We start from the raw sequence: 25,274 nt of genomic DNA, 5'->3' as shown, positions 1-25,274 counted from the left end.
CTAAATACACCACATCCACTGATTCTCCCTTGTCCACTCTACTAGTTACATCCTCAAAAAATTCCAGAAGATTTGACAAGCATGATTTCCCTTTCATAAATCCATGCTGACTTGGACCGATCCTGTCACTGCTTTCCAAATGCGCTGCTATTTCATCTTTAATAATTGATTCCAACATTTTTCCCACCACTGATGTCAGGCTAATCGGTCTATAATTCCCTGTTTTCTCTCTCCCTCCTTTTTTAAAAAGTGGTGTTACATTAGCTACCCTCCAGTCCATAGAAACTGATCCAGAGTCAATAGACTGTTGAAAAATGATCACCAATGCATCCAATATTTTTTGGGTCACTTCCTTAAGTACTCTGGGATGCAGACTATTGGGCCCTGGGGATTTATCGGCCTTCAATCCCATCAATTTCCCTAACACAATTTCCCTAACACAACACAGTTTGAACCTTTATCTGAAGGACGTCACTTCTTATAATGCAGCACGACCTCAGTACTGCGCTAAATTGATAGCCTAGATTGACTTAAAGATCATAGATGCCTAAGGGATTTAGACAGGTAAACCCATTGGTAAGTCAATAACTACAGTATAGAAATTTAAGATCAGACCAAAAGAATGAAGCATGTGGTGAGATTATTTTTGGGACATGGAATGCTCCATCAGAAACAGCGATGGAAGCAGAATCCAAAATAGTTTTTAAAATGGATAAATATGTGAAAAAATGTTTAAAGGGGAAAGTGGACAGCTCTTTCAGAGAGCTGGCACATGTATGATGGGCCAAATGGCCTCTTTTTGTGCTGTTGAATTCTATGATGCCAGGATCTATCGCAGCTTTAAAGGATTTTGATACATACAGTGACATGTTATAGTTAGGTGGCTTTTACTGACCTGAAGTACATCAGTCGATTTTTTTTTCTGCTGTAGATTAATGGAATAAAAGGAGTTAAAATCACAGAAGCAAATATGTACAATCTCAAAGCATATTAAGAAACAAGACTAACAAGGATTTTATCTGCTCTACTATGCACAGAACCAGAGACAGCAGCACTGAGCAAGGAGACACATACAACCACAGTAAAAAAAAATGAAAAGCTTTATTTAGAGAAGAGAATTGAAGAACTTTTATACAGAACCTTCTCATCACTCTCAAACAACATGTATGCCTGATCTCAATCTGTTGAAACTTTACATCACTTCATACAAGATGGATCACTGATTTCCCCCGTGCTGTAAATACACAGGACATATCGTGGAGTTCAGAGCATGGTAATAAGCTGTCACTCTTGAAGTGAAGATCATCTGATCTCCACACTGCATCTTTCCAACGTGGCGTGCTGCGAAGCACAGGGCTGTGTCACAAGTACAAAAGCATGTACTGCTTTATAAAGCACAGCCACTGTTCTCTACTCATGGTCTGTGGTGTAACAAGTCACTATCGAGAACAGTTGCAAACATCATATAGCTAGCTACCCAGCGATAATTGATACAAGTGATCTAAAAATGATAATTACCACAGCCATCTGGATAAGAGTCAGTAAAGCACTGGTGTGTTCGAGACTGATTGATGGGCACAGCAAGCATCTGCCTGTCTGAGTTACTGAAGTGTCAAGAGAAGTAATGTCTTAGATTTTAGATATATTGATATACAATTGCACAGTGCTGCGCTGTAGGAGGGCTCCTGAGACAGAATGCTAACCACACGCAGTGCTGAGGATTCTTCCGCTGGGACTACTCGGGGTAGAACAGAAAATCAAACCGACTATTGACAGGATCTCTAAAAGCGTCAGCCTGAATGATGAACCGTGGATTTTTCTGGGCAAAGGGTATGAATCTGTGCTGTGAACCACTGGGTAAATCAGGAGCAGAATTCACCATGGTGAATGCAGTACACACAATGAAAATGCTTCTCTTATACCAGGCTGTATTTTCTGACCAGATCCCTGTACATGGGCACTTCTGTTATGTGAAACGTTCACCAGGTTGAATTGTATTCTTGGAGGGACAGTAAGATTAGTGATTGTGGGGTATACGCATGGGGAAATCTCCCCACACCAACATACACCAGGACACAAATTCCAGCTCCAGCGCAGCAATTTTAGATGATGTGACAATACTGGTGAAGGTTTTGTCCGTTCAGTACACCTACACCAATGCCAACATCAGGTGTCTTTCCGGGACGGGACAGCGACAACAGCACAAATACATCTTCTGAGATTGCTCCAGCATCAGAGACTGAGAACTCATCATCATCATCAGAGGCGGTCCCTCGAACAAGGATAACTTGCTTCCACGAGAGTTCACAGATGTTTCAATGAAGGACCCGATGTTCCAGTCCTGAACTCCAATTGAGGGGGTGGAAGATGCCTGTGCGTGGATTTTTTTTAACGTGTGGTGACTGTTGCACATCAGCCACCACACGGGCTCGACAGAGCTAGGCCTTTATCCGGTGGCAAGGGTTAACCAGGACGACTGGAGACCTGCTCTGCTGCATGGACCTAGTGCGCACACATATCGCACAGTGTGGGCTGGCCCGTGCTGCCCCTGGGCCCTCGGCTCTTCTGGGCCCCGTACTCTCATTCGCCGAACCTTCGCCCACGATGTTCCAGGGCCCGGCGCTCCAGCTCGATTTATAGCCCCGACCTGCACTGGTGTTCTCACACAGGTCGGGGCGGCCCAAGATGGGTAGTCACAGGGGCACAATTAGACTGCACATTGTCCTATTGTATCCTTTGCTGCCATCTTAAATTAAAATGGTCTCGTTCATAGAAATTTATTGCATCAACTGAAGTTCATTTTACAGTTCTTTTTAGAAGAAACACATTGCCTGTAGCTATCTTACTAACAAGTGATCACACTTGCAGGAACTGATGGCACTAGCACGGGGCTGGTGTAATCTAACAGCAGCTACAGTGTGCGAGGGGAACAAGACACACAGCACATGGAGAGGTCATTGTTACACCACATTGGCTCAGGAATGACTCAGATTCTTGAATTAGCACAGAAAGAGAGAAGTGCTGAGATGAATTATGATGAGAAAAATTATATTGTGGGCGCATTACTGGGGAGTCAGAAGAAAATGTATTTGGGTTGTTACTGTCTTGCAAAATTGCTAATAGATCAAGAAGCAGTCAGAGAAGAGCAAGGCAAGATTATGGGCTCAATTTTCCCCAAAGCATTTTTTTGGTGTACTTGAAGAGTTACACCGAATTTTTGGGGGCCTAAGTACGTCAAAAAAAAATATTCTAAGTTTCCCCGTTGGATTTCTTCATTTTGGCATGGCCTAACCCAACCTTTAGTTTTGGGGGTGGAGCCTTGATCTGCGCCAAAAAGATCGGGCTGCCATGGTAACCAGGGACACAATGCGAGCTGAGACTGCAAAGTGATGCATACAGCCAGCTCCCAACACATTAGAAGAATTGAGACTCTCTCTCTCTATCTCTCTCTCCCGATCGACCGAGAATGGGACTGGACAGCCTCTCATGTGTGAGAGTGAACCAGGGACCGAGAATGGGAGCAGACAGCCTTCAGGTGGGGTTGGGGGTAAGTTGCTGCTATGCATTTTTCAATTCTTTCAGTGTCCCCGGGCATCTGCTGTGCCAATTTTCTTACCTGCGCCAATTTCCTTAACTGTCCGCAAGGTTTTTCTGCAGAGGTCACATGCACCGGCCTAAGCAGAACTGGAGTAACTCTCAGCTGGCCAAACTTCGCTAAGTGGCCAGAATTGGAGTAGGTGGCTTTGGCTGGAAAAAAAACGGACCTAAAAACATCTAACTAACTGAGCTGGTGCAAATTGATTGGGGAAACTGTGGTTTTTCAACTTAGGCCAAAAAGAGCAGCCTGCTCCAAAAAAAGCCGCAAATTACTGGGGCAAATTGAGCCCAATAAGATGAAATAGACAGGTGCAAGTATAATGGCAAGGGCAGGTATAAACCAGAAAGCACAGAGCGCAATGATCACCAGCTTTCAGATATGGAAAAGGAAACAAGAAAGAAAGACTTGCATTTATATACCACCTTTCACGACCTCAGGACGTCCCAAAGCGCTTTACAGCCAATGAAGTACTTTTGAAATGTAGTCATGGTTGTAATGTAGTCAAGGACACCGAGGCAGTCAGGACTCGCTGGAAGGAGCACTTCGAAGATCTCCTTAACCGAGACACTGCCTTTGACTCAAGTGTCCTCGACTCCATCTCACAGCATGCTACCCGCCACCATCTCAGCAAAACCCCCAGCCCTGCACGAGGAAGAAAAGTCCATCAGCCAGCCTAAGAACAACAAGGCAATGGGAGCGGATGGAATCCCCGCTGAGGCACTAAAGTATGGCGGAGAGGCACTACTGGCACGAATGCATGACCTCATCTCTCTCATCTGGAGGGAGGAGAGCATGCCGGGAGATCTCAAGAGATGCAGTAATCGTGACCATCTTCAAAAAAGGGGATAAGTCCGACTGCGGCAACTACAGAGGAATCTCCCTGTTATCAGCCACTGGAAAGTTCATTGCTAGAATCCTCCTCAACCGTCTTCTCCCTGTGGCTGAGGAGTTCCTCCCGAGTAACAGTGCGAATTCCGTCCACTACGAGACACAACGGACATGATCTTTACAGCGCGACAACTGCAAGAGAAATGCATTTACTCTTGTACATGGCCTTTGACCTTCCAAAGGCCTTTGACACTGTCAACCGCGAGGGCCTATGGAGTGTCCTCCTCCGTTTCGGCTGCCCCAAAAGTTTGTCACCATCCTCCGCCTGCTCCACGACGACATGCAAGCCATGATCCTGACCAATGGATCCACCACAGACCCAATCAACATCCGAACCGGGGTCAAGCAGGGCTGCATCATCGCGCCAACCCTCTTCTCGATCTTCCTCGCTGCAATGCTCCATCTCACACTCAACAAGCTCCCCGCTGAAGTGGAACTAAACTACAGAACCAGTGGGAACCTGTTCAACCTGCGCTGTCTCCAGGCCAGATCCAAGACCATCCCATCCTCTGTCGTCGAGCTACAGTACGCGGACAATGCTTGCATCTGCGCACATTCAGAGGCTGAACTCCAAGTCATTGTCAACATCTTCACTGAGGTGTACGAAAGCATGGGCCTTACACTAAACATCCGTAAGACAAAGGTCCTCCACCAACCTGACCCCGCCAAACAGCACTGTCCCCCAGTCATCAAGATCCATGGTGCAGCCCTGGACAATGTGGACCACTTTCCATATCTCGGGAGCCTATTATCAGCAAGGACAGACATTGACGACAAGGTCCAACACCACCTCCAGTGCACCAACACAGCCTTCGGCCGCCTGAGGAAGAGAGTGTTCGAAGATCAGGACCTCAAATCTGGCACCAAGTTCATGGTCTACAGGGCTGCAGTGATGCCTGCTCTCCTGTATGGCTCAGAGACGTGGACCATATACAGTAGACACTTCAAATCGCTGGAGAAATACCACCAACAATGTCTCCGCAAGATCCTGCAAATCCCCTGGGAGGACAGATGCACCAATGTTAATATCCTCGATCAGGCCAACATCCCCAGCATTGAAGCACTGACCACACTCGACCAGCTCCGTTGGGCAGGCCACATTGTTCGCATGCCTGACACGAGAATCCCGAAGCAAGCGCTCTACTTGGAACTCCTACACGGCAAGCAAACCTCAAGTGGGCAGAGGAAACGTTTCAAGGACACTCTCAAAGTCCCCTTGATAAAATGCAACATTCCCCACCGACACCTGGGATTCCCTGGCCAAAGACCGCCCTAAGTGGAGGAAGAGCATCCGGGAGGGCGCTGAGCACCTCGAGTCTCGTCGCTGAGAGCATGCAGAAAGCAAGTGCAGGCAGCGGAAGGAGCGTGCAGCAAACCAGACTCCCCACCCTTTCCCTCAACGACTATCTGTCCCACCTGTGACAGAGACTGTAATTCCCATATTGGTCTGTTCAGTCACCTAAGAACTCACTTTTAGAGTGGAAGCAAGTCTTCCTCGATTTCGAGGGACTGCCTATGATGATGTTGGTTATATGCAAAAAGGGAGAGTTAAGAACCATCAACCCTCACCTTGCCCAATAGACAGCAAGACTCTGTGCAACACGGAAACTGGAACACTTGTTTAACTATTAGCTTAATTTTAAAAGTTGTAGATTTTAACAATATAATGGTGCCTCAATATATATATGGGGAGCATACACTCATACACTAGCACTCATCATCAAAGGCGGTCCCTCGTATTGAGGATGACGAGCACTAAGGCGACACTCGCTGCTGTATGGGAAAAGTCACACACCATCCCTAAATGTAGTGTTCACTGCCTAGCACAGCAGTGTTAATTCAGATAAAAACAGACAATGCTGGAAAACTGCTTTTGTATTAGTGTTAATTGAGAGCTGAATATGGTGTTTATTCTGTCCTGTACCCAATCTCCGACCCACTCAATAGCCTGGTTATGCTCCGACCATATGACCACGAGTTTGCTCTTGCAAGCATGGTGCCAGGTGGCAGACAGCTCCACAAGGGTGATCACTAAAGAGCATCAGCAGGGGTTGCATGGTCAGAAGTGGAGCCATAATAAGGCCCTTCATCTGTGGAAACATTCCTTCAAATGTGTAGCTGGAGGATTCTATGCCTGATCTGTAACAAATTAGTTTTGGGAAGTATGCTCTGCAGGTTGTGGCTGACAATAATACTGCAGTAAAGGGACAACTTTGCTTCAGTCCAGCCCTTCACACATCAGCTTAGTTACAGATAGTTTTATGATTGAAATGAAAGGTTGAGGGAAGTTTCAAAAAATCCATGCACTTCTAAGCAACCCTCTGCACAATTTCAAATATCTGATTATAAGAATATATAAATCTTGATCTCCAAAGGAACATTTCAACTCGGTTTCCTTTTTCATCACTAACGTTTTCCCGGTCCCGTCCCCTCCTGCAGGTGTTAAGCCTTCGCTGGGGTAGGGTTTTACAGGTGCCAGGTAACCTTGGATACCTCAACAACATGCTGACATGATATTCAACTGCAGGGGGCCTCACAGCCAAGCCCTATTCTGTCCTCACCAGGGGCTCAAAATTGGCCATGACTTGCTCCAATTTTGTTGGAGTGTTGGTTTTTCTGGCGTAAGTTAAAACATAGAAACATAGAAAATAGGTGCAGGAGCAGGCCATTTGGCCCTTTGAGCCTGCACCACCATTCAATATGATCATGGCTGATCATGCAACTTTAGTACCCCATTCCTGCTTTCTCTCCATACACCTTGATCCCTTCAGCCGTAAGGGCCACATCCAACTCCCTTTTGAATATATCTAACAAACTGGTCTCAACAACTTTCTGTGGTAGAGAATTCCACAGGTTCACAACTCTCTGAGTGAAGAAGTTTCTCCTCATCTCGGTCCTAAATGGCTTACCCCTTATCCTTAGACTGTGACCCCTGGTTTTGGATTTCCCCAACATCGGGAACATTCTTCCTGCATCTAATCTGTCCAATCGTGTCAGAATTTTATATGTTTCCTTGAGATCCCCTCTCATTCTTCTAAATTCCAGTAAATATAAGCCTAGTCGATCCAGTCTTTCATATGTCAGTCCTGCCATTTCGGGAATCAGTCTGGTGAACTTTCGCTGCACTCCCTCAATAGCAAGAATGTCCTTCCTCAGATTAGGAGACCAAAACTGTATGCAATATTCAAGGTGTAGCCTCACCAAGGCCCTGTACAACTGCAGTAAGATCTCCCTGCTCCTGTACTCAAATCCTCTCGCTATGAAGGCCAACATGCCATTTGCCTTCTTCACCGCCTGCTGTACCTGCATGCCAACTTTCAATGGCTGATGTACCATGACACCCAGGTCTCATTGCACCTCCCCTTTTCCTAATCGGTCACCATTCAGATAATATTCTGCCTTCCTGTTTTTGCCACCAAAGTGGATAACCTCACATTTATCTACATTATACTGCATCTGCCATGCATTTTGCCCACTCAGCTAACCTGTCCAAGTCACCCTGCAGCCTCTTAGCATCCTCCTCACAGCTCACACTGCCACCCAGCTTAGTGTCATCTGCAAACTTGAGATATTACATTCAATTCCTTCGTCCAAATCATTAATGTATATTGTAAATAGCTGGGGTCCCAGCACTGAACCTTGCGGTACCCCACTAGTCACTGCCTGCCATTCTGAAAAGGACCCGTTTATTTCTACTCTTTGGTTCCTGTCTGCCAACCAGTTCTCTATCCACGTCAATACATTACCCCCAATACCATGTGCTTTAATTTTTCACACTAATCTCTTGTGTGGGACCTTGCCAAAGTCCAAATACACCACATCCACTGGTTCTCCCTTGTCCTACTAGTTACATCCTCAAAAAATTTCAGAAGATTTGTCAAGCATGATTTCCCTTTCATAAATTCATGTTGACTTGGACCAATCCTGTTGCTGCTTTCCAAATGCACTGCTATTACATCTTTAATAATCGATTCCAACATTTTCCCCACTACCGATGTCAGACTAACCGGTCTATAATTCCCTGTTTTCTCTGTCCCTCCTTTTTTTTTTAAAAAAGTGGTGTTACATTAGCTACCCTCTAGTCTATAGGAACTGATCCAGAGTCTATAGAATGTTGGAAAATGACCACTAATGCAGCCACTATTTCTGGGGCCACTTCCTCAAGTACTCTGGGATGCAGACTATCAGGCCTTCAATCCCATCAATTTCCCTAACACAATTTCCTGACTAATAAGGATTTCCTTTAGTTCCTCCTTCCCGCTAGACCCTCGGTCCCCAAGTATTTCCGGAAGGTTATTTGTGTCTTCACTAAGGAAGACAGAACCAAAGTATTTCTTCAATTGGTCTGCCATTTCTTTGTTCCCTATTATAAATTCACCTGATTCTGACTGCAAGGGATCTACATTTGTCTTCATTAATCTTTTTCTCTTCACATATCCATAGAAACTTTTGCAGTCAGTTTCTCTGCAAGCTTATTCTCATACTCTATTTTCCCCCTCCTAATTAAACCCTTTATCTTCCTCTGCTGAATTCTAAATTTTTCCCAGTCCTCAGGTTTGCTGCTTTTTCTGGCCAATTTAAATGCCTCTTCCTTGGATTTAACACTATCCCTAATTTCCCTTGTTAGCCACGGTTGAGCCACCTTCCCAGTTTTATTTTTTACGCCAGACAGGGATGTACAATTGTTGAAGTTCATCCATGGCAAAAAACGTTAGTGGGAGTTGTGTACAGACCTCCAAACAGTAGTAGTGATGTTGGGGAGGGCATCAAACATGAAATTAGGGGTGCGTGCAATAAAGGTGCAGCAGTTATAATGGGTGACTTTAATATGCACATAGATTGGGCTAACCAAACTGGAAGCAATACGGTGGAGGAGGATTTCCTGGAGTGCATAAGGGATGGTTTTTTAGACCAATATGTCGAGGAACCAACTAGGGGGGAGGCCATCTTAGACTGGGTGTTATGTAATGAGAGAGGATTAATTAGCAATCTCGTTGTGCGAGGCCCCTTGGGGAAGAGTGACCATAATATGGTGGAATTCTGCATTGGGATGGAGAATGAAACAGTTAATTCAGAGACCATGGTCCAGAACTTAAAGAAGGCTAACTTTGAAGGTATGAGGCGTGAATTGGCTAGGATGGATTGGCGAATGATACTTAAGGGGTTGACTGTGGATGGGCAATGGCAGACATTTAGAGACCGCATGGATGAACTACAACAATTGTACATTCCTGTCTGGCATAAAAATAAAAAAGGGAAGGTGGCTCAACCGTGGCTATCAAGGGAAATCAGGGATAGTATTAAAGCCAAGGAAGTGGCATACAAATTGGCCAGAAATAGCAGCGAACCTGGGGACTGGGAGAAATTTAGAACTCAGCAGAGGAGGACAAAGGGTTTGATTAGGGCAGGGAAAATGGAGTATGAGAAGAAGCTGGCAGGGAACATTAAGACGGATTGCAAAAGTTTCTATAGATATGTAAAGAGAAAAAGGTTAGTAAAGACAAACATAGGTCCCCTGCAGTCAGAATCAGGGGAAGTCATAACGGGGAACAAAGAAATGGCGGACCAATTGAACAAGTACTTTGGTTCGGTATTCACGAAGGAGGACACGAACAACCTTCCGGTTATAAAAGGGGTCAGAGGGTCTAGTAAGGAGGAGGAACTGAGGGAAATCCTTATTAGCCGGGAAATTATGTTGGGGAAAGTGATGGGATTGAAGGCCGATAAATCCCCAGGGCCTGATGGACTGCATCCCAGAGTACTTAAGGAGGTGGCCTTGGAAATAGTGGATGCGTTGACAGTCATTTTCCAACATTCCATTGACTCTGGATCAGTTCCTATGGAGTGGAGGGTAGCCAATGTAACCCCACTTTTTAAAAAAGGAGGGAGAGAGAAAACAGGGAATTATAGACCGGTCAGCCTGACATCGGTAGTGGGTAAAATGATGGAATCAATTATTAAGGATGTCATAGCAGTGCATTTGGAAAGAGGTGACATGATAGGTCCAAGTCAGCATGGATTTGTGAAAGGGAAATCATGCTTGACAAATCTTCTGGAATTTTTTGAGGATGTTTCCAGTAGAGTGGATAAGGGAGAACCAGTTGATGTGGTATATTTGGACTTTCAGAAGGCGTTCGACAAGGTCCCACACAAGAGATTGATGTGCAAAGTTAGAGCACATGGGATTGGGGGTAGTGTACTGACATGGATTGAGAACTGGTTGTCAGACAGGAAGCAAAGAGTAGGAGTAAATGGGTACTTTTCAGAATGGCAGGCAGTGACTAGTGGGGTACCGCAAGGTTCTGTGCTGGGGCCCCAGCTGTTTACACTGTACATTAATGATTTAGTTGAGGGGATAAAATGTAGTATCTCCAAATTTGCGGATGACACTAAGTTGGGTGGCAGTGTGAGCTGCGAGGAGGATGCTGTGAGGCTGCAGAGCGACTTGGATAGGTTAGGTGAGTGGGCAAATGCATGGCAGATGAAGTATAATGTGGATAAATGTGAGGTTATCCACTTTGGTGGTAAAAACAGAGAGACAGACTATTATCTGAATGGTGACAGATTAGGAAAAGGGGAGGTGCAAAGAGACCTGGGTGTCATGGTACATCAGTCATTGAAGGTTGGCATGCAGGTGCAGCAGGCGGTTAAGAAAGCAAATGGCATGTTGGCCTTCATAGCAAGGGGATTTGAGTACAGGGGCAGGGAGGTGTCGCTACAGTTGTACAGGGCATTGGTGAGGCCACACCTGGAGTATTGTGTACAGTTTTGGTCTCCTAACCTGAGGAAGGACATTCTTGCTATTGAGGGAGTGCAGCGAAGGTTCACCAGACTGATTCCCGGGATGGCGGGACTGACCTATCAAGAAAGACTGGATCAACTGGGCTTGTATTCACTGGAGTTCAGAAGAATGAGAGGGGACCTCACAGAAACATTTAAAATTCTGACGGGGTTAAACAAGTTAGATGCAGGAAGAATGTTCCCAATGTTGGGGAAGTCCAGAACCAGAGGTCACAGTCTAAGGATAAGGGGTAAGCCATTTAGGACCGAGATGCGGAGGAACTTCTTCACCCAGAGAGTGGTGAACCTGTGGAATTCTCTACCACAGAAAGTTGTTGAGGCCAATTCACTAAATATATTCAAAAAGGAGTTAGATGAGGTCCTTACTACTAGGGGGAATCAAGGGGTATGGTGAGAAAGCAGGAATGGGGTACTGAAGTTGAATGTTCAGCCATGAACTCATTGAATGGCGGTGCAGGCTAGAAGGGCCGAATGGCCTACTCCTGCACCTATTTTCTATGTTTCTATGTTTCTATGTGATCTTTAAATGTCTGCCATTGCCTATCCACCGTCAACCCTTTAAGTATTATTTGCCAGTCTATCCTAGCCAATTCACGTCTCGTACCATCGAAGTTACATTTCTTTAAGTTCAGGACCCTAGTCTCTGTGTCAATCTCCATCTTAATGAAGAATTCTACCTTATTATGGTCACTCTTCTCCAAGGGGCCTCGCACAACAAGATTACTAATTAATCCTTTCTCATTACACAACACCCAGTCTAGGATGGCCAGCTCTCTAGTTGGTTCCTCGATATATTGGTCTAGAAAACCATCTCTTGTACACTCCTGGAAATCCTCCTCCACCGTATTGCTACCAGTTTGGTTAGCCCAATCTATATGCAGATTAAAGTCACCCATGATAACTGCTGTACCTTTATTGCACACATCCCTAATTTCCTGTTTGAAGCCACCCACAACCTCACTATTGCTGTTTGGTGGTCTGTGCACAACTCCCACTAGCGTTTTCTGCCCTTTGGTGTTTCGCAGCTCCACCCATACCGATTTCACATCATCCAAGCTAATGTCCTTCCTTACTATTGCGTTAATCTCCTCTTTAACCAGCAACGCCACTTTCCCAATCAACTTGCTCCAGAGTAACTTAGTTAGGTACGAATTTTTTTAGTTGAGTTTTTTTTTCCCAAAAGGGGGTGTTCCCAGCCATTTACGCCAGTTTTGGCCACTTATGCCAGCTAAAACTTACTCCAAATCGATTTAGGTCAGCGTATGTGGCCAGCTCTGAAAAACCTTGTGGGCAGTTTAAGAAAGCAGCGCACATTAGTACATTGGCGGACATTTGACCTGGGATAGGGCGGGAAGGGAACCGGAGAGGACCTGAAACTAAACAACCAAACACCAAACTTTGCAAGGAAAAGCTCAAACAATTAAAATACTAATGGAAAACAAGTAAATCCAACCTTCATCTTTAAAGTTGGCCCGGGAAGACAGCGGGCCAGCCTGTGCGTGAGGCCATTTGGCCTGGGATAGGGGAGGCAAGACGTGCACCGGGAGTCTAGTCGGCCAGGGCTAGGGGCGGCTGCAACTGAACAGGGGGGAGGGGGGGGTTGGGGGGGAGGGGGGAAGTGCGGAAGCAGAGCGACCGAACGCAGCATCGGTTGCGGGAGGTGGCGTGGAGAGAGACTACCTTTAAGAATGGCCGCGTGCTAAGTTTCGGCGCTACTGAGCATGCACGCACATCGGACGCGACACCAATGCGCATGCGGAGAGCTGCCGGCAGAGTTTCTGGCGTCGGGCCTTAGTTCTGTCCCCCCAACTTACTGGCCACGCTGCGCCAAGCCAGGGAACACAACAGCAGAGCGGCCAGGATGGGGGCACATTTTTTCGGTGCCATTTTCAGTGCACAAAGTCGGCGCATCTCGAGTGAGTGAGCCGAAAAAAGGGGTTGGGGAAAATTGAGCCTCAGATGTCCAAACTCGCACAGTCCCAGCAGTGATCACTGCAGAGTAAATAGCAGCAGGAGCCCTGGTTGATTTAGTCAGGGTCACGGAGGCAGATTACAGCACACCTATGCTGCCCTGGCTCAAATCAGCAGAAACCAGGGATCAAAGATGTTTTATAAATATATTAAGAGCAAGAGGATAACTGAAGAAAGGGTAGGATCTATTAGAGACCACGAGGGTAATCTGTGTGTGGAGGCAGAAGATATGGGTATGGTTCTTAATGAATTCTTTGCGTCTATTTTCACAAAAGAGAGGGGCAATGCAGACACTACTATTGATTAGATGAAATAAACATATAGAGAGAGGAGGTATTAAGGAGTTTAGTGGCTTTGACAGTGGATGTCCCCAGGGCCGGATGAAATGTATCCCAGGCTACTAAGTGAAGCAAAAGAGGAAATAGCAGGGGCTTTGACGATCATTTTCCAATCCTCTCTGGTGCCAGAGGACTGGAGGACTGTTAATGTGGTACCTTTGTTTAAGAAGGGAGAAAGGGATAGACTGAGTAATTACAGGCCAGTCAGCCTAACCTCAGTGGTGGGAAAATTATTGGAAAAAATCATGAGGGACAGGATAAATCTTCATTTAGAAAGACATGGATTAATCAGGGACAGTCAGCACGGATTTGTTAAGGGAAGGTCATGTCTGACTAACTTCATTGAATTTTGAGAGGTGACCAGGAGGGTCGATGAAGGCTAAGCGTATGATGTAGTGTATATGGACTTTAGCAAAGCTTTTGATAAGGTCCCACATGGCAGACTGGTCACAAAAGTAAAAGCCCATGAAATCCAGGGTAAAGTGGCAAGTTGGATCCAAAATTGGCTCAGAGGCAGTAAGCAAAGAGAATGGTTGATGGGTGTTTTTGCGACGGGAAGGATGTTTCCAGTGGGGTTCCGCAGGGCTCAGTACCCTTGCTTTTTGTGATATACATCAATGATCTAGACTTGAATATAGGGGGTATGACTAAGAAGTTTGCGGATGATACTAAAATCGGCTGTGTGGTTGATAATTAATGAACTGGTCATGTGGGCAGAACAGTGGCAAATGGAATTTAATCCAGAGAAGTGTGAGGTAATGCATTTTGGGAGGGCTAACAAGGAAAGGGAAGACACACATTAAATGGTAGGATACTGAGAAATGTAGAGGAACAAAGGGACCTTGGAGTGCAGGTCCACAGATCCCTGAAAGTAGCAGGCCAGGTAGATAAGGTGGTGAAGAAGGCATACGGAATGCTTGTCTTTATTAGCCGAGGCATAGAATAAAAGAGCGGGGGGGGTTATGCTTGAACTGTATAAAATACTGGTTAGGCCACAGCTGGAGTACTGCGTGCAGTTCTGGTCACTGCATTACAGGAAGGGCGTGATTGCGCTGGAGAGGGTACAGAGGAGATTTATGAGGATGTTGCCAGGAGTGGAGAATCTAAGCTATGAGGACAGATTAGATAGACTGGGTTTGTTTTTATTAGCCGAGGCATAGAATATAAGAGCAGGGGGGTTATGCTTGAACTGTATAAAAGAGAGAGTAGGCTGAGGGGAGACCTCATTGTGGTGTATCAAATTATGAGGTGCCTCGATAGAGTGGATAGAAAGGGCCTATTACCCTTAGAGGCGTCAACAACCATGGGGCATAAATTTAAAGTAATTGGTAGGAGGTTTAGATGGGATTTGAGGGGAAACTTATTCATGCAGAGGGTTGTGGGGGTCTGGAAATCACTGCCTGAAAGGGTGGTGGAGGCAGAAACACTCACCACATTTAAAAAGTACCTGGATGTGCACCTGAAGTGCTGTAACCTGTGCGGTTACGGACCTAGAGCTGGAAAGTGGGATTAGGCTGGATAGCCTCTTGTTGGCTGGCGCGGACACAATGGGCCGAAATGGCCTCCTTCCGTACTGTGAACTTCTATGATTCTATGAATTCGCTGAGTCAAAAGACGACCTGTGCTCTGGGTTTCCGCATTGCTGTCTGCACTATAATTACCAGCATGTGCCTCCACGCCCACATAGTTCTTCATACCTCAAACTGCCTGCCTCTAGTCTCTAAATCACTGATAGACAATTACGAGATTGTCCGATTATCCCAGTTCACTTCTGGAGACTGTATAAAGCACAATTTCTTTAATAGGGCATTCAGCTTTAACTTGCACCTCCTTAATCTGCACTCAACACCAGGAGCAGCCACAGAGTCACATTTTTCTGTGGCATTAATTGAACTCTGCAAACATCCTGACCTTGCATTTAGATTTAACACTCAACCTGTGTTAAAATGGTGCTGGCTGCCAGAACACCCCAGTAAGAAAAGGAATGAGTGATGAGCAGGAAGGACTGTGCGCTGAACGAGTGTGATCAAGTGCTGCAGGAGGGATGACAAGCACTACAAATTAAAGAGCATATGCAAGGAGACGACTGCAGCGTTCCATTCTCTGCAAACTCTCCCTGTCTCCTCGTCGGCCATGGGGAATTTTACAAAACTTGCTGAGAATTTTAACAAGGCATTTTGAAATTAATATATATTACACAGAATCAATGGGAGGCTTGCAACAACCGAGACTCATTACAGGGTAACTTGCAACCTTCCAGGTTCTCTTCTAGTATTCAGAGAGTGTACAAGCCTCATTTTGGCATGAGTAACTTCTCCCACGCTAGAAATGGAGGCTGTAGGTGGTGCTGTGATGAGTCTCAATGTTAAGGGCGTCACACTGTGCCAGTCACAGATCACCCAGCCTGGTGCCACAGTGTGCCCACAGATCACCCAGCCTGGTGTACACTGTGCCCACAGATCATCCAGCCCGGTGCACACTGTGCCCACAGATCACCCAGTCTGGTGCCACACTGTGCCCACAGATCACCCAGCCCGGTGCACACTGTGCCCACAGATCACCCAGCCTGGTGCCACACTGTGCCCACAGATCACCCAGCGTGGTGTACACTGTGCCCACAGATCACCCAGCCTGGTGCCACACTGTCAGTCACAGATCACCCAGCCCGGTGCCACAGTCAGTCACAGATCACCCAGCCTGGTGCCACACTGTGCCCACAGATCACCCAGCCTGGTGCCACACTGTCAGTCACAGATCACCCAGCCTGGTGCCATACTGTCAGTCACAGATCACCCAGCCTGGTGCCATACTGTCAGTCACAGATCACCCAGCCTGGTGCCATACTGTCAGTCACAGATCACCCAGCCTGGTGCCATACTGTCAGTCACAGATCACCCAGCCCGGTGCCATACTGTCAGTCACAGATCACCCAGCCCGGTGCCATACTGTCAGTCACAGATCACCCAGCCTGGTGCCATACTGTCAGTCACAGATCACCCAGCTATCACAAATGCTCAGAGCGCTGAGCCAGATAACTGGAAGCAAACTTTTTGTTTAGTTTTTATTACCATCAGCCAAGAGTTGGTCTCGACATTGCTGCTCTACTAATGTCAAAAATGCTGCCCTCAGGCCATCCTGCTCTCCCTTGAGTTCAGCACCTGGAGGTGTTGAAAATGATAGGGTAGAATCAGAGAAATGATTTCCCCTGCTGGGGGGAATCCAGGACAAGGAGCTACAACCTAAACATTAGAGCCAGACCTAAGAGAGCAATCAGGAAGCACTTCTTCACACAAAGAGGAATCTGGAATTCCCTCCGCCAAAAAGGTGTGGATGCTGGCGGTCAATTAAAATTTAACATTGGGATCGATAGATTGTTGTTGGGTAAGGGCATTGAGGGATCTGGAGCAAAAGGCAGGTAAATGTTGAGGTGCAGATCAGCCATGATCTGCGAATAGTGGAGCAGGCTCAAAGGGCTGAATGGCCGACCCCCGTTTCTCATGTTCCTACCCTAAGGGGTAAGGCTGGACGAGGGCCTGTATAGCAACAGCTGAAGAGCCAGAATGGATTTATTAATGGGAAAATCCTGCCTCACCAGCCTCCTTGGCTTCTTTAATGACATTACAAATAAATTCAATTGTGAAACTCCCTTTCATATGATTCATTTGTACTTTCAGAAATGTTCTGATAAAATTCCACACCAAGGGCTCAATTTTCCCCAAGCCCGTTTTCTGGCGTATTGCCAGAGTTACGCCCGTTTTTCTAGGCCAGAAATAATTTGCCAAAGTTTCCCCGATGTATACTTCAAATTTGGCACCGCACAGCGTGTCCAGTCACCTGCTGTCTGCGCCAAAAAATGATGCTGCACCTACTGCGCATGTACGGGAAAACAAGTTACGTTTTTGACGTTATTGCAATGGACACGCATGCGCAGTACAGCTCCGATTTGGCAATTGGCCATTTTTAAAGAGCCAGTTGTGTGTGTGAGAACGTTGAGTGCTGTGTGAGAACATTGGAACAATCACAGCTGCAGCAATACAAGATTGAGACCAGGTGGCAGGAGCTGGACACCAGCAGAGGTCACATAAACGTTCCACCCAAAGAAATGAAGAAACGCTGGAACCAACTTGCAGAAGATTACTGTGCAATGGTGACCACCCCGAGGTCTGGAGGCCAGTGCAAAAAGTGCCAGGACCTTGGTCAAGTAATTAGTGTAAGTAATATTTTCATTTATTCAATGCAATTGCAATTGTAAATGTGACCATCTGTATATGTCCCACCCAGCAGAAAGACACCCTCTTTAAAAAGTTAGGTTTTCATCTTTGCAGAGGAAGCTGGCACATAATAAAAGGGAAAAAACTCAAACAGGAGGAGGCCCGGCAAATCTGCATCCACTGACACCCTTGGACGAGAGGGTCGCTGCTTTGATGGGTCCTGCCTGGAGAAAAGCAATCAGTACTGCACAAGTTGGGCCCACACTCGAGGGAGAGGGTAAGTCCTGCAAATTCATCATGGTCCTTCAAATCAGCCTGCTGCCTGGCCTGCGATGTGTGAGCCTACTCATGCCACCCACCCTGCCCCCTCCTCTGCTGCTAACCATTTGACTGTTCGGTTATATTTTACAGAACTTGAGGCCAACCCTGACGATGCAGAAGATTATTCAGACGCAGGTGAGCCTGAAGAGAACATCTTCCAATCCAACCCTCCAGACAAAGAACATGGGGGTGAGGGGGAAGGTGAGGGGATGCAACTGGATGAAGCTCCCACTGTTGCACTGACTTTGGAGGAGGTGCCCCTCATGGAGGTGACAGCCCCTTCCGTGACTAGTGGTTTGAGCGCTGGTGGGACATTCCATGGTTTCACACCTTTCAAGGCTGCGGGTCCCAGTGGTGGGATGCAGCGAGGCACATCCAGGGCCCCACCGTCCCAGGCTGCGGGTCCCAGCGGTGGGGTGCGAGCCACACCCGTGGGGAGGAGCTGGAGAGCTCGACCATGCTCTCGTGAGGTGCCGGATCTAACAGATGTGGTTCAGATGAGGTCATTGAGTGCGGAGAGCAATGACCTTACCCGATCACTCCTGGACGCCATCAGTGGGGTGGAGTGATGCGGTAGCGGGACTGTCGAGAGTAGTAACAGCAATGACACGAGAAATGGGAACGATATTTGGGACTATCAGTGAAAGAATAGTGACCATGAGGGAGGGAATGTTGCATGTAGTTCAAACAGTTTTACTCAACATGAGGGAGGGAATGATGCAGGTCATTGAGACACTGCATGAGACATGGCATGTTGGAGTTAGCTGCTGAAATAATGGAACACGCCCAGACCCCGCAACCATTGACGGAATCAACTGTCACTCCCACTCCAATCCCCACACCAGCCTCTGAAGAGCCCAAAGCTGCTGCTGTTATTATTATTGTTGTTACTGTTCTCAAATTAAAAGTTACAAGTTTATTAGTGATCTTAAAGTTTTTAAGTGATCTTAAAGAGTGATCTTAAAGTAAAGTTTGATACAAGAATAATTTTATTAAAGTTAAGTATAAAAGAACTGTTTGTTAAGCTTTTGAATAAAATATATTTTACATTAAAACTGAATCATGTATCATTAACACAACTTTATAAAGTCAGTCCTCTGCGCATACAGTGCAGCCTGGCGAATACAGACATGTGTTGCATGTTGAGAGATGCCGTACACATCCCCAGTTGTAGCGTGAAACGATTCGGAGGCATAGAATGAAAGTGAGCTGTAACCTTCACTTCAACTGACAAAGCAGTCCTCCTTACGCTTCTAGGTTGCAGGTCTGCTTTCAACTACTCACAGATCTCGGTTACAACTTCTTTGCGGATTGGAGGTATGAACGCCTGTCTCGATATACCTGAGGTGGGTAAGGCCTCCTGCCCAGCACCCTACGGGCTCTGATGTTCCTGATGCAATGAAGTCGAATCAATTGTCTCCTACGTAGCACCATGATGCCGAAAACTTGCCCCCTCCCCCTCCCCCCCCTCCCTCCCCTCTTCTCCGCGCCCCCCCCTCCTCCCCTGAAGTGTTTAAATATTAAATATGATCTCAGGATATTATTTCAAGATCAGTCAATCAAGAGAACGTCAATTTAAGTTTTATATCTTAAACAGATGGAAGAGTTTGGATAATCTCCCTTAGAAAGTAATAGAATGAAAACCAGTTGAATGCTAGGCTGGGAGAGTTGGGTATTTGAGGGATGAGGTTCAATGGGCTGAATGGCCTTATCTTATCCTTGATAGTTCCTACGTTCCCCCCTACTTGACACTTCTGCTGAACAACCTAGAGTGGACAACATGGTGCTCATTCCATCACACCACAATTCATCATACAATAAGATCAGCCCCATGTGCTTATAGAACTTCCCCTTAAATGCATCTCTGCTATTTGCCTCAACCACTCCCTGTGGTAGCAAGTTTCACATTCTCACCACTCTCTGGGTGAAGAAGTTTCTCCTAAATTTCATATTGGATTTATGAGTGACTATCTTATATTATGGTCCCTAGTTTTGGACTCCTCCACTTGCATTTATATAGCGCCTTTCACAACCTCAGGACAGCCCAAAGTACTTTACAACCAATGAAGTACTTTAGAACTGGAGTCGCTGTTGTAATGTAGGAAAGGTGGCAGCAAATCTGTGCACAGCAAACTCCCACAAACAGCAATTAAATAAATGGGCTGGTAATCTGTACTAGGTGTTGGTTGAGGGATAAATATTGGCCGGGACACCAGGAAAACTCCTCTGCTCTTCTACAAATAGTGCCACGGGATCTTTTACATCCACCTCAGGCTCAGTTCATCGTCTCATCCGAAAGACGGCGCCTCCGACAGTGCAGCGCTCCTTCAGCACTGCACTGCGAGTGTCAGCCTAGATTACGCGCTCAAGTTCCTGGAGTGGGACTTGAACCCACGACCTTCTGACTCAGAGACGATAGTGCCTGAGACACAGCTGACATCACGTCAAATTGCTTCCACTATCAGTGCCAGACCTGCAACCTGGATAATATCCTTGAATTCTTTAGTTCAAAATGCCCCAGGTCTGAATGGACAAAAATCTATAAGTGCATTGCTGGATATCTACCAGAGTTCATGTGAAGTTTCACAAACCTACAATTAGGCTTTACTCAAATCCCAGTGACAATACAGTGATGTTTCAATTACTATGCCAGAGTAAAAGATTCGATGAAGACAGCCTGACGATGAATAGTTGTATCAAATTAAAAAGCAACGCCATTACATCTTTTCAGTGCTTATTTCTTCAGTATATTCTGGGTTTTCACCTTTTCTTCAACAGTTACAATTAATTCCTAATAAATAGAATTTAGCAAGCAAAGACAGGTTTACAGATACAGATGACTGGTTAGACGGTGTGTACGTGTCACCCCACAATACTGATGGGGTGAAGTACCAATTAAAAGGACAAAAACAACAGAGCTCACACACAATACTGGATATTCTGCATGTCGTAACAGAGACAAGAGACTATGCATCACCGCCTCCTTATGACAGGTTGGCTAGAATTAGTAATGGTAGAATAGAGAAGACCGCACATAGTAAACATGTGTCTTCCAAGCCTGTAATGCAATCCAAGGATCCCGGCAATTGGATAAATTTGCTTCACTCAAACGCCTCCATAGTGTTAGGCTTGTTAGTTACACCAAATACATTAAAACCTTTATCAAGTGAAACAAATGGTGAGAGAAGCGAAATCAGGATTCATTTATGCATCATTCTGAGGCATTTCAAATTTGCTGATTAAGGAGGTATGATGGCAGTGTAGTGGTTATGTTACTAGACTAGTAATCCAGAGGCCCAGACTTAAAAATAACAGAATATGACTTTAAATCCCACCATTTGAATTCATGTTTTTTTAATCTGGTAAACTAAAAAAAGGCTGGTATCTGTAGAAGTGACAATGAAGACGTAAGATTGTTGTTAAAACTCAACTGGTTCACTCACGTCCTTGAGGGAAGGAAATCTGCCGTCCTTACGCGGTCTGGCTTATATACGACTCCAGTCACACAACAACGTGGTCAACTCCTCATGCAGTGGTCTCGAAAGCCCCTCAGGTATCAAACTGATACAAAGAATTAACAGCAAAGAATGACCTTCCCCACACAGACTGCAGCGGTTCAAGGCGCCGGCCCACCAGTACCACCTTCTCAGGGGTGGTGAAGGATGGGCAATAAGGGCCCAAGTTTCCACACGATAAAAAACGGGCGCCCCTCCGAGCTGGGTGCCTGTTTTTCGCGCCTAAAACGGCGCCTAAAAAAAAAACTCGCGATTCTGGAGCGTTCTGCACCTCCTTGTCTGCCTGGCGTGGCGCCCAGGGGGGCGGAGCCTACACTCGCGCCGATTTTGTACGTGGGAGGGGGCGGATACTATTTAAATTAGTTTTTTTCCTGCCGGCAACGCTGCGCGTGCGCATTGGAGCGTTCGCGCATGCTCAGTGTGAAAAAAAACATTGGCACTCGGCCATTTTTGTAGTTCTTTGTAGCCGTTTAATTTTTGAACATTTTTTAATAAAAGCACATTAGCACTTGCAGCCTTCTCACTGTCTCCTTCCCCCCCCCTCCCCGCGGGAACGAAGCAGCTGTTTAATTCCCCCCTCCCCCTCCCTCTCCGCGGGAACGAAGCGGCTGTTCCCTTCCCCCCCCCCCCCTCTCCGCGGGAACGAAGCGGTTGTTTAATTCCCCCCCCCCTCCCCCGCGGGAACGAAGCGGCTGTTCCCTTCCCCCCTCCCCCCCCCCCCCCCTCCGCGGGAACGAAGCGGTTGTTTAATTCCCCCCCCCCTCCCCCGCGGGAACGAAGCGGCTGTTTAATTCCCCCCCCCCTCCCCGCGGGAACGAAGCGGTTGTTTAATTCCCCCCCCCCTCCCCGCGGGAACGAAGCGGCTGTTTAATTCCCCCCCCCCTCCCCGCGGGAACGAAGCGGTTGTTTAATTCCCCCCCCCCTCCCCCGCGGGAACGAAGCGGTTGTTTAATTCCCCCCCCCCTCCCCGCGGGAACGAAGCGGCTGTTTAATTCCCCCCCCCCCTCCCCCTCCGCGGGAACGAAGCAGCTGTTTAATTCCCCCCCCCCTCCCCGCGGGAACGAAGCGGCTGTTTAATTCCCCCCCCCCCTCCCCGCGGGAACGAAGCGGTTGTTTAATTCCCCCCCCTCCCCCTCCGCGGGAACGAAGCGGTTGTTTAATTCCCCCCCCCCTCCCCGCGGGAACGAAGCGGTTGTTTAATTCCCCCCCCCCTCCCCGCGGGAACGAAGCGGTTGTTTAATTCCCCCCCCCCCTCCCCGCGGGAACGAAGCGGTTGTTTAATTCCCCCCCCCCTCCCCCCCGCGGGAACGAAGCGGTTGTTTAATTCCCCCCCTCCCCCCCCGCGGGAACGAAGCGGTTGTTTAATTCCCCCCCCCCTCCCCCCCCGCGGGAACGAAGCGGCTGTTTAATTCCCCCCCCCCTCTCCCCGCGGGAACGAAGCGGTTGTTTAATTCCCCCCCCCCTCCCCTCCGCGGGAACGAAGCGGTTGTTTAATTTCCCCCCCCCCCCCTCCCCGCGGGAACGAAGCGGTTGTTTAATTCCCCCCCCCCTCCCCGCGGGAACGAAGCGGTTGTTTAATTCCCCCCCCCCCCCTCCCCCTCCGCGGGAACGAAGCGGCTGTTTAATTCCCCCCCCCCTCCCCCCCGCGGGAACGAAGCGGCTGTTTAATTCCCCCCCCCCCTCCCCGCGGGAACGAAGCGGTTGTTTAATTCCCCCCCCCCTCCCCTCCGCGGGAACGAAGCGGTTGTTTAATTCCCCCCCCCCCCCTCCCCGCGGGAACGAAGCGGTTGTTTAATTCCCCCCCCCCCCTCCGCGGGAACGAAGCGGTTGTTTAATTCCCCCCCCCCCTCCGCGGGAACGAAGCGGTTGTTTAATTCCCCCTCCCCTCCCCGCGGGAACGAAGCGGCTGTTTAATTCCCCCCCCCCTCCCCGCGGGAACGAAGCGGTTGTTTAATTCCCCCCCCCCTCCCCCGCGGGAACGAAGCGGCTGTTTAATTCCCCCCCCCCTCCCCGCGGGAACGAAGCGGTTGTTTAATTCCCCCCCCCCTCCCCGCGGGAACGAAGCGGTTGTTTAATTTCCCCCCCCCCTCCCCGCGGGAACGAAGCGGTTGTTTAATTCCCCCCCCCCTCCCCGCGGGAACGAAGCGGTTGTTTAATTCCCCCCCCCCTCCCCGCGGGAACGAAGCGGTTGTTTAATTCCCCCCCCCCTCTCCGCGGGAACGAAGCGGTTGTTTAATTCCCCCCCCCCCTCCGCGGGAACGAAGCGGTTGTTTAATTCCCCCCCCCCCTCCCCCGCGGGAACGAAGCGGTTGTTTAATTCCCCCCCCCCTCCCCGCGGGAACGAAGCGGTTGTTTAATTCCCCCCCCCCCTCCCCGCGGGAACGAAGCGGTTGTTTAATTCCCCCCCCCCTCCCCGCGGGAACGAAGCGGCTGTTTAATTCCCCCCCCCCTCCCCTCCGCGGGAACGAAGCGGCTGTTTAATTCCCCCCCCCCTCCCCGCGGGAACGAAGCGGCTGTTTAATTCCCCCCCCCTCCGCGGGAACGAAGCGGTTGTTTAATTCCCCCCCCCCCCCCCCCCCGCGGGAACGAAGCGGCTGTTTAATTCCCCCCCCCCTCCCCCGCGGGAACGAAGCGGTTGTTTAATTCCCCCCCCCCTCCCCCGCGGGAACGAAGCGGTTGTTTAATTCCCCCCCCCCCTCCCCCGCGGGAACGAAGCGGTTGTTTAATTCCCCCCCCCTCCCCGCGGGAACGAAGCGGTTGTTTAATTCCCCCCCCCCCCCCCCGCGGGAACGAAGCGGTTGTTTAATTCCCCCCCCCCCCCCCCGCGGGAACGAAGCGGCTGTTTAATTCCCCCCCCCTCCCCGCGGGAACGAACACCTGCAGCATTCTCTGTGCCTGAAGCACTTTCACACAGGTAGGAAGATGGTTTATTTAATCTTTTCTTTGCTTATAAATGTTTATTCAGGTTGGATTTATTTATATAATATTTGTAGAAGTATAAATAATGATTTATTGTAGAATTTAATGAGTTTCCCCCCCCCCTCCTCCCCCACCTCGTTCTGGACGCCTAATTTGTAACCTGCGCCTGATTTTTTAATGTGTAGAACAGGTTTTTTCAGTTCTACAAAAATCTTCACTTGCTCCATTCTACTTTAGTTTGGAGTACGTTTTCACTGTGGAAACTTTCAAATCAGGCGTCAGTGGCCGGACACGCCCCCTTTTGAAGAAAAAAATTCTGTTCCAAAGTAGAAGTGTTCTACCTGACTAGAACTGCAGAAAAAAAAATGTGGAGAATTGCGATTTCTAAGATAGTCCGTTCTCCACCAGTTGCTCCTAAAAATCAGGTGCAAATCATGTGGAAACTTGGGCCCTAAATGTCAGCCTTGTCCACATCCCAAGAATGAATAAACAAACATCTTTACTGTATGTGGCGAGAGCAGGCACCAGCTTGTTGTAGCTTTGAATTGTAACCCAAGACTTGGAATTCTGATTCCGTTAAAAAGAAAGCTCTTGAAATTTTCATATGCAGCTTTTGGGATTACCAAACCATATGGAAAATAGTTTCAGAGCAGCTGGCTTGTTGCAGCTGAAGGGATTTTGGATGTAACCAAGAAGAATGTCAGAATAGAAT

At 47.8% G+C, this 25,274-nt stretch overlaps 1 protein-coding gene across 5 annotated transcripts in view; it reads right to left on the bottom strand.

Moving 5' to 3' along the window:
• The window catches only part of capn15 (calpain 15), a 350,926-nt gene that overhangs the window by 273,504 nt on the left and 52,148 nt on the right, over window positions 1-25,274 (bottom strand). For 2 of the 5 annotated variants that reach the window (XM_070900823.1, XM_070900825.1), the window contains exon 2: window positions 896-925. The exons of the other annotated variants lie outside the window; for them this stretch is intronic. In XM_070900823.1, coding sequence (XP_070756924.1) covers window positions 896-906 — 11 coding nt within the window. In that variant the 5' untranslated portion in view covers window positions 907-925. The remainder of the gene's footprint in view (window positions 1-895; window positions 926-25,274) is intronic. 5 annotated transcript variants of the gene reach the window in all.

This window comes from Pristiophorus japonicus, chromosome 15 (genome assembly GCF_044704955.1).
Source record: "Pristiophorus japonicus isolate sPriJap1 chromosome 15, sPriJap1.hap1, whole genome shotgun sequence".
Lineage (NCBI taxonomy): Eukaryota > Metazoa > Chordata > Chondrichthyes > Pristiophoridae > Pristiophorus > Pristiophorus japonicus.
This window is presented reverse-complemented; position numbering and strand designations above follow the sequence as displayed.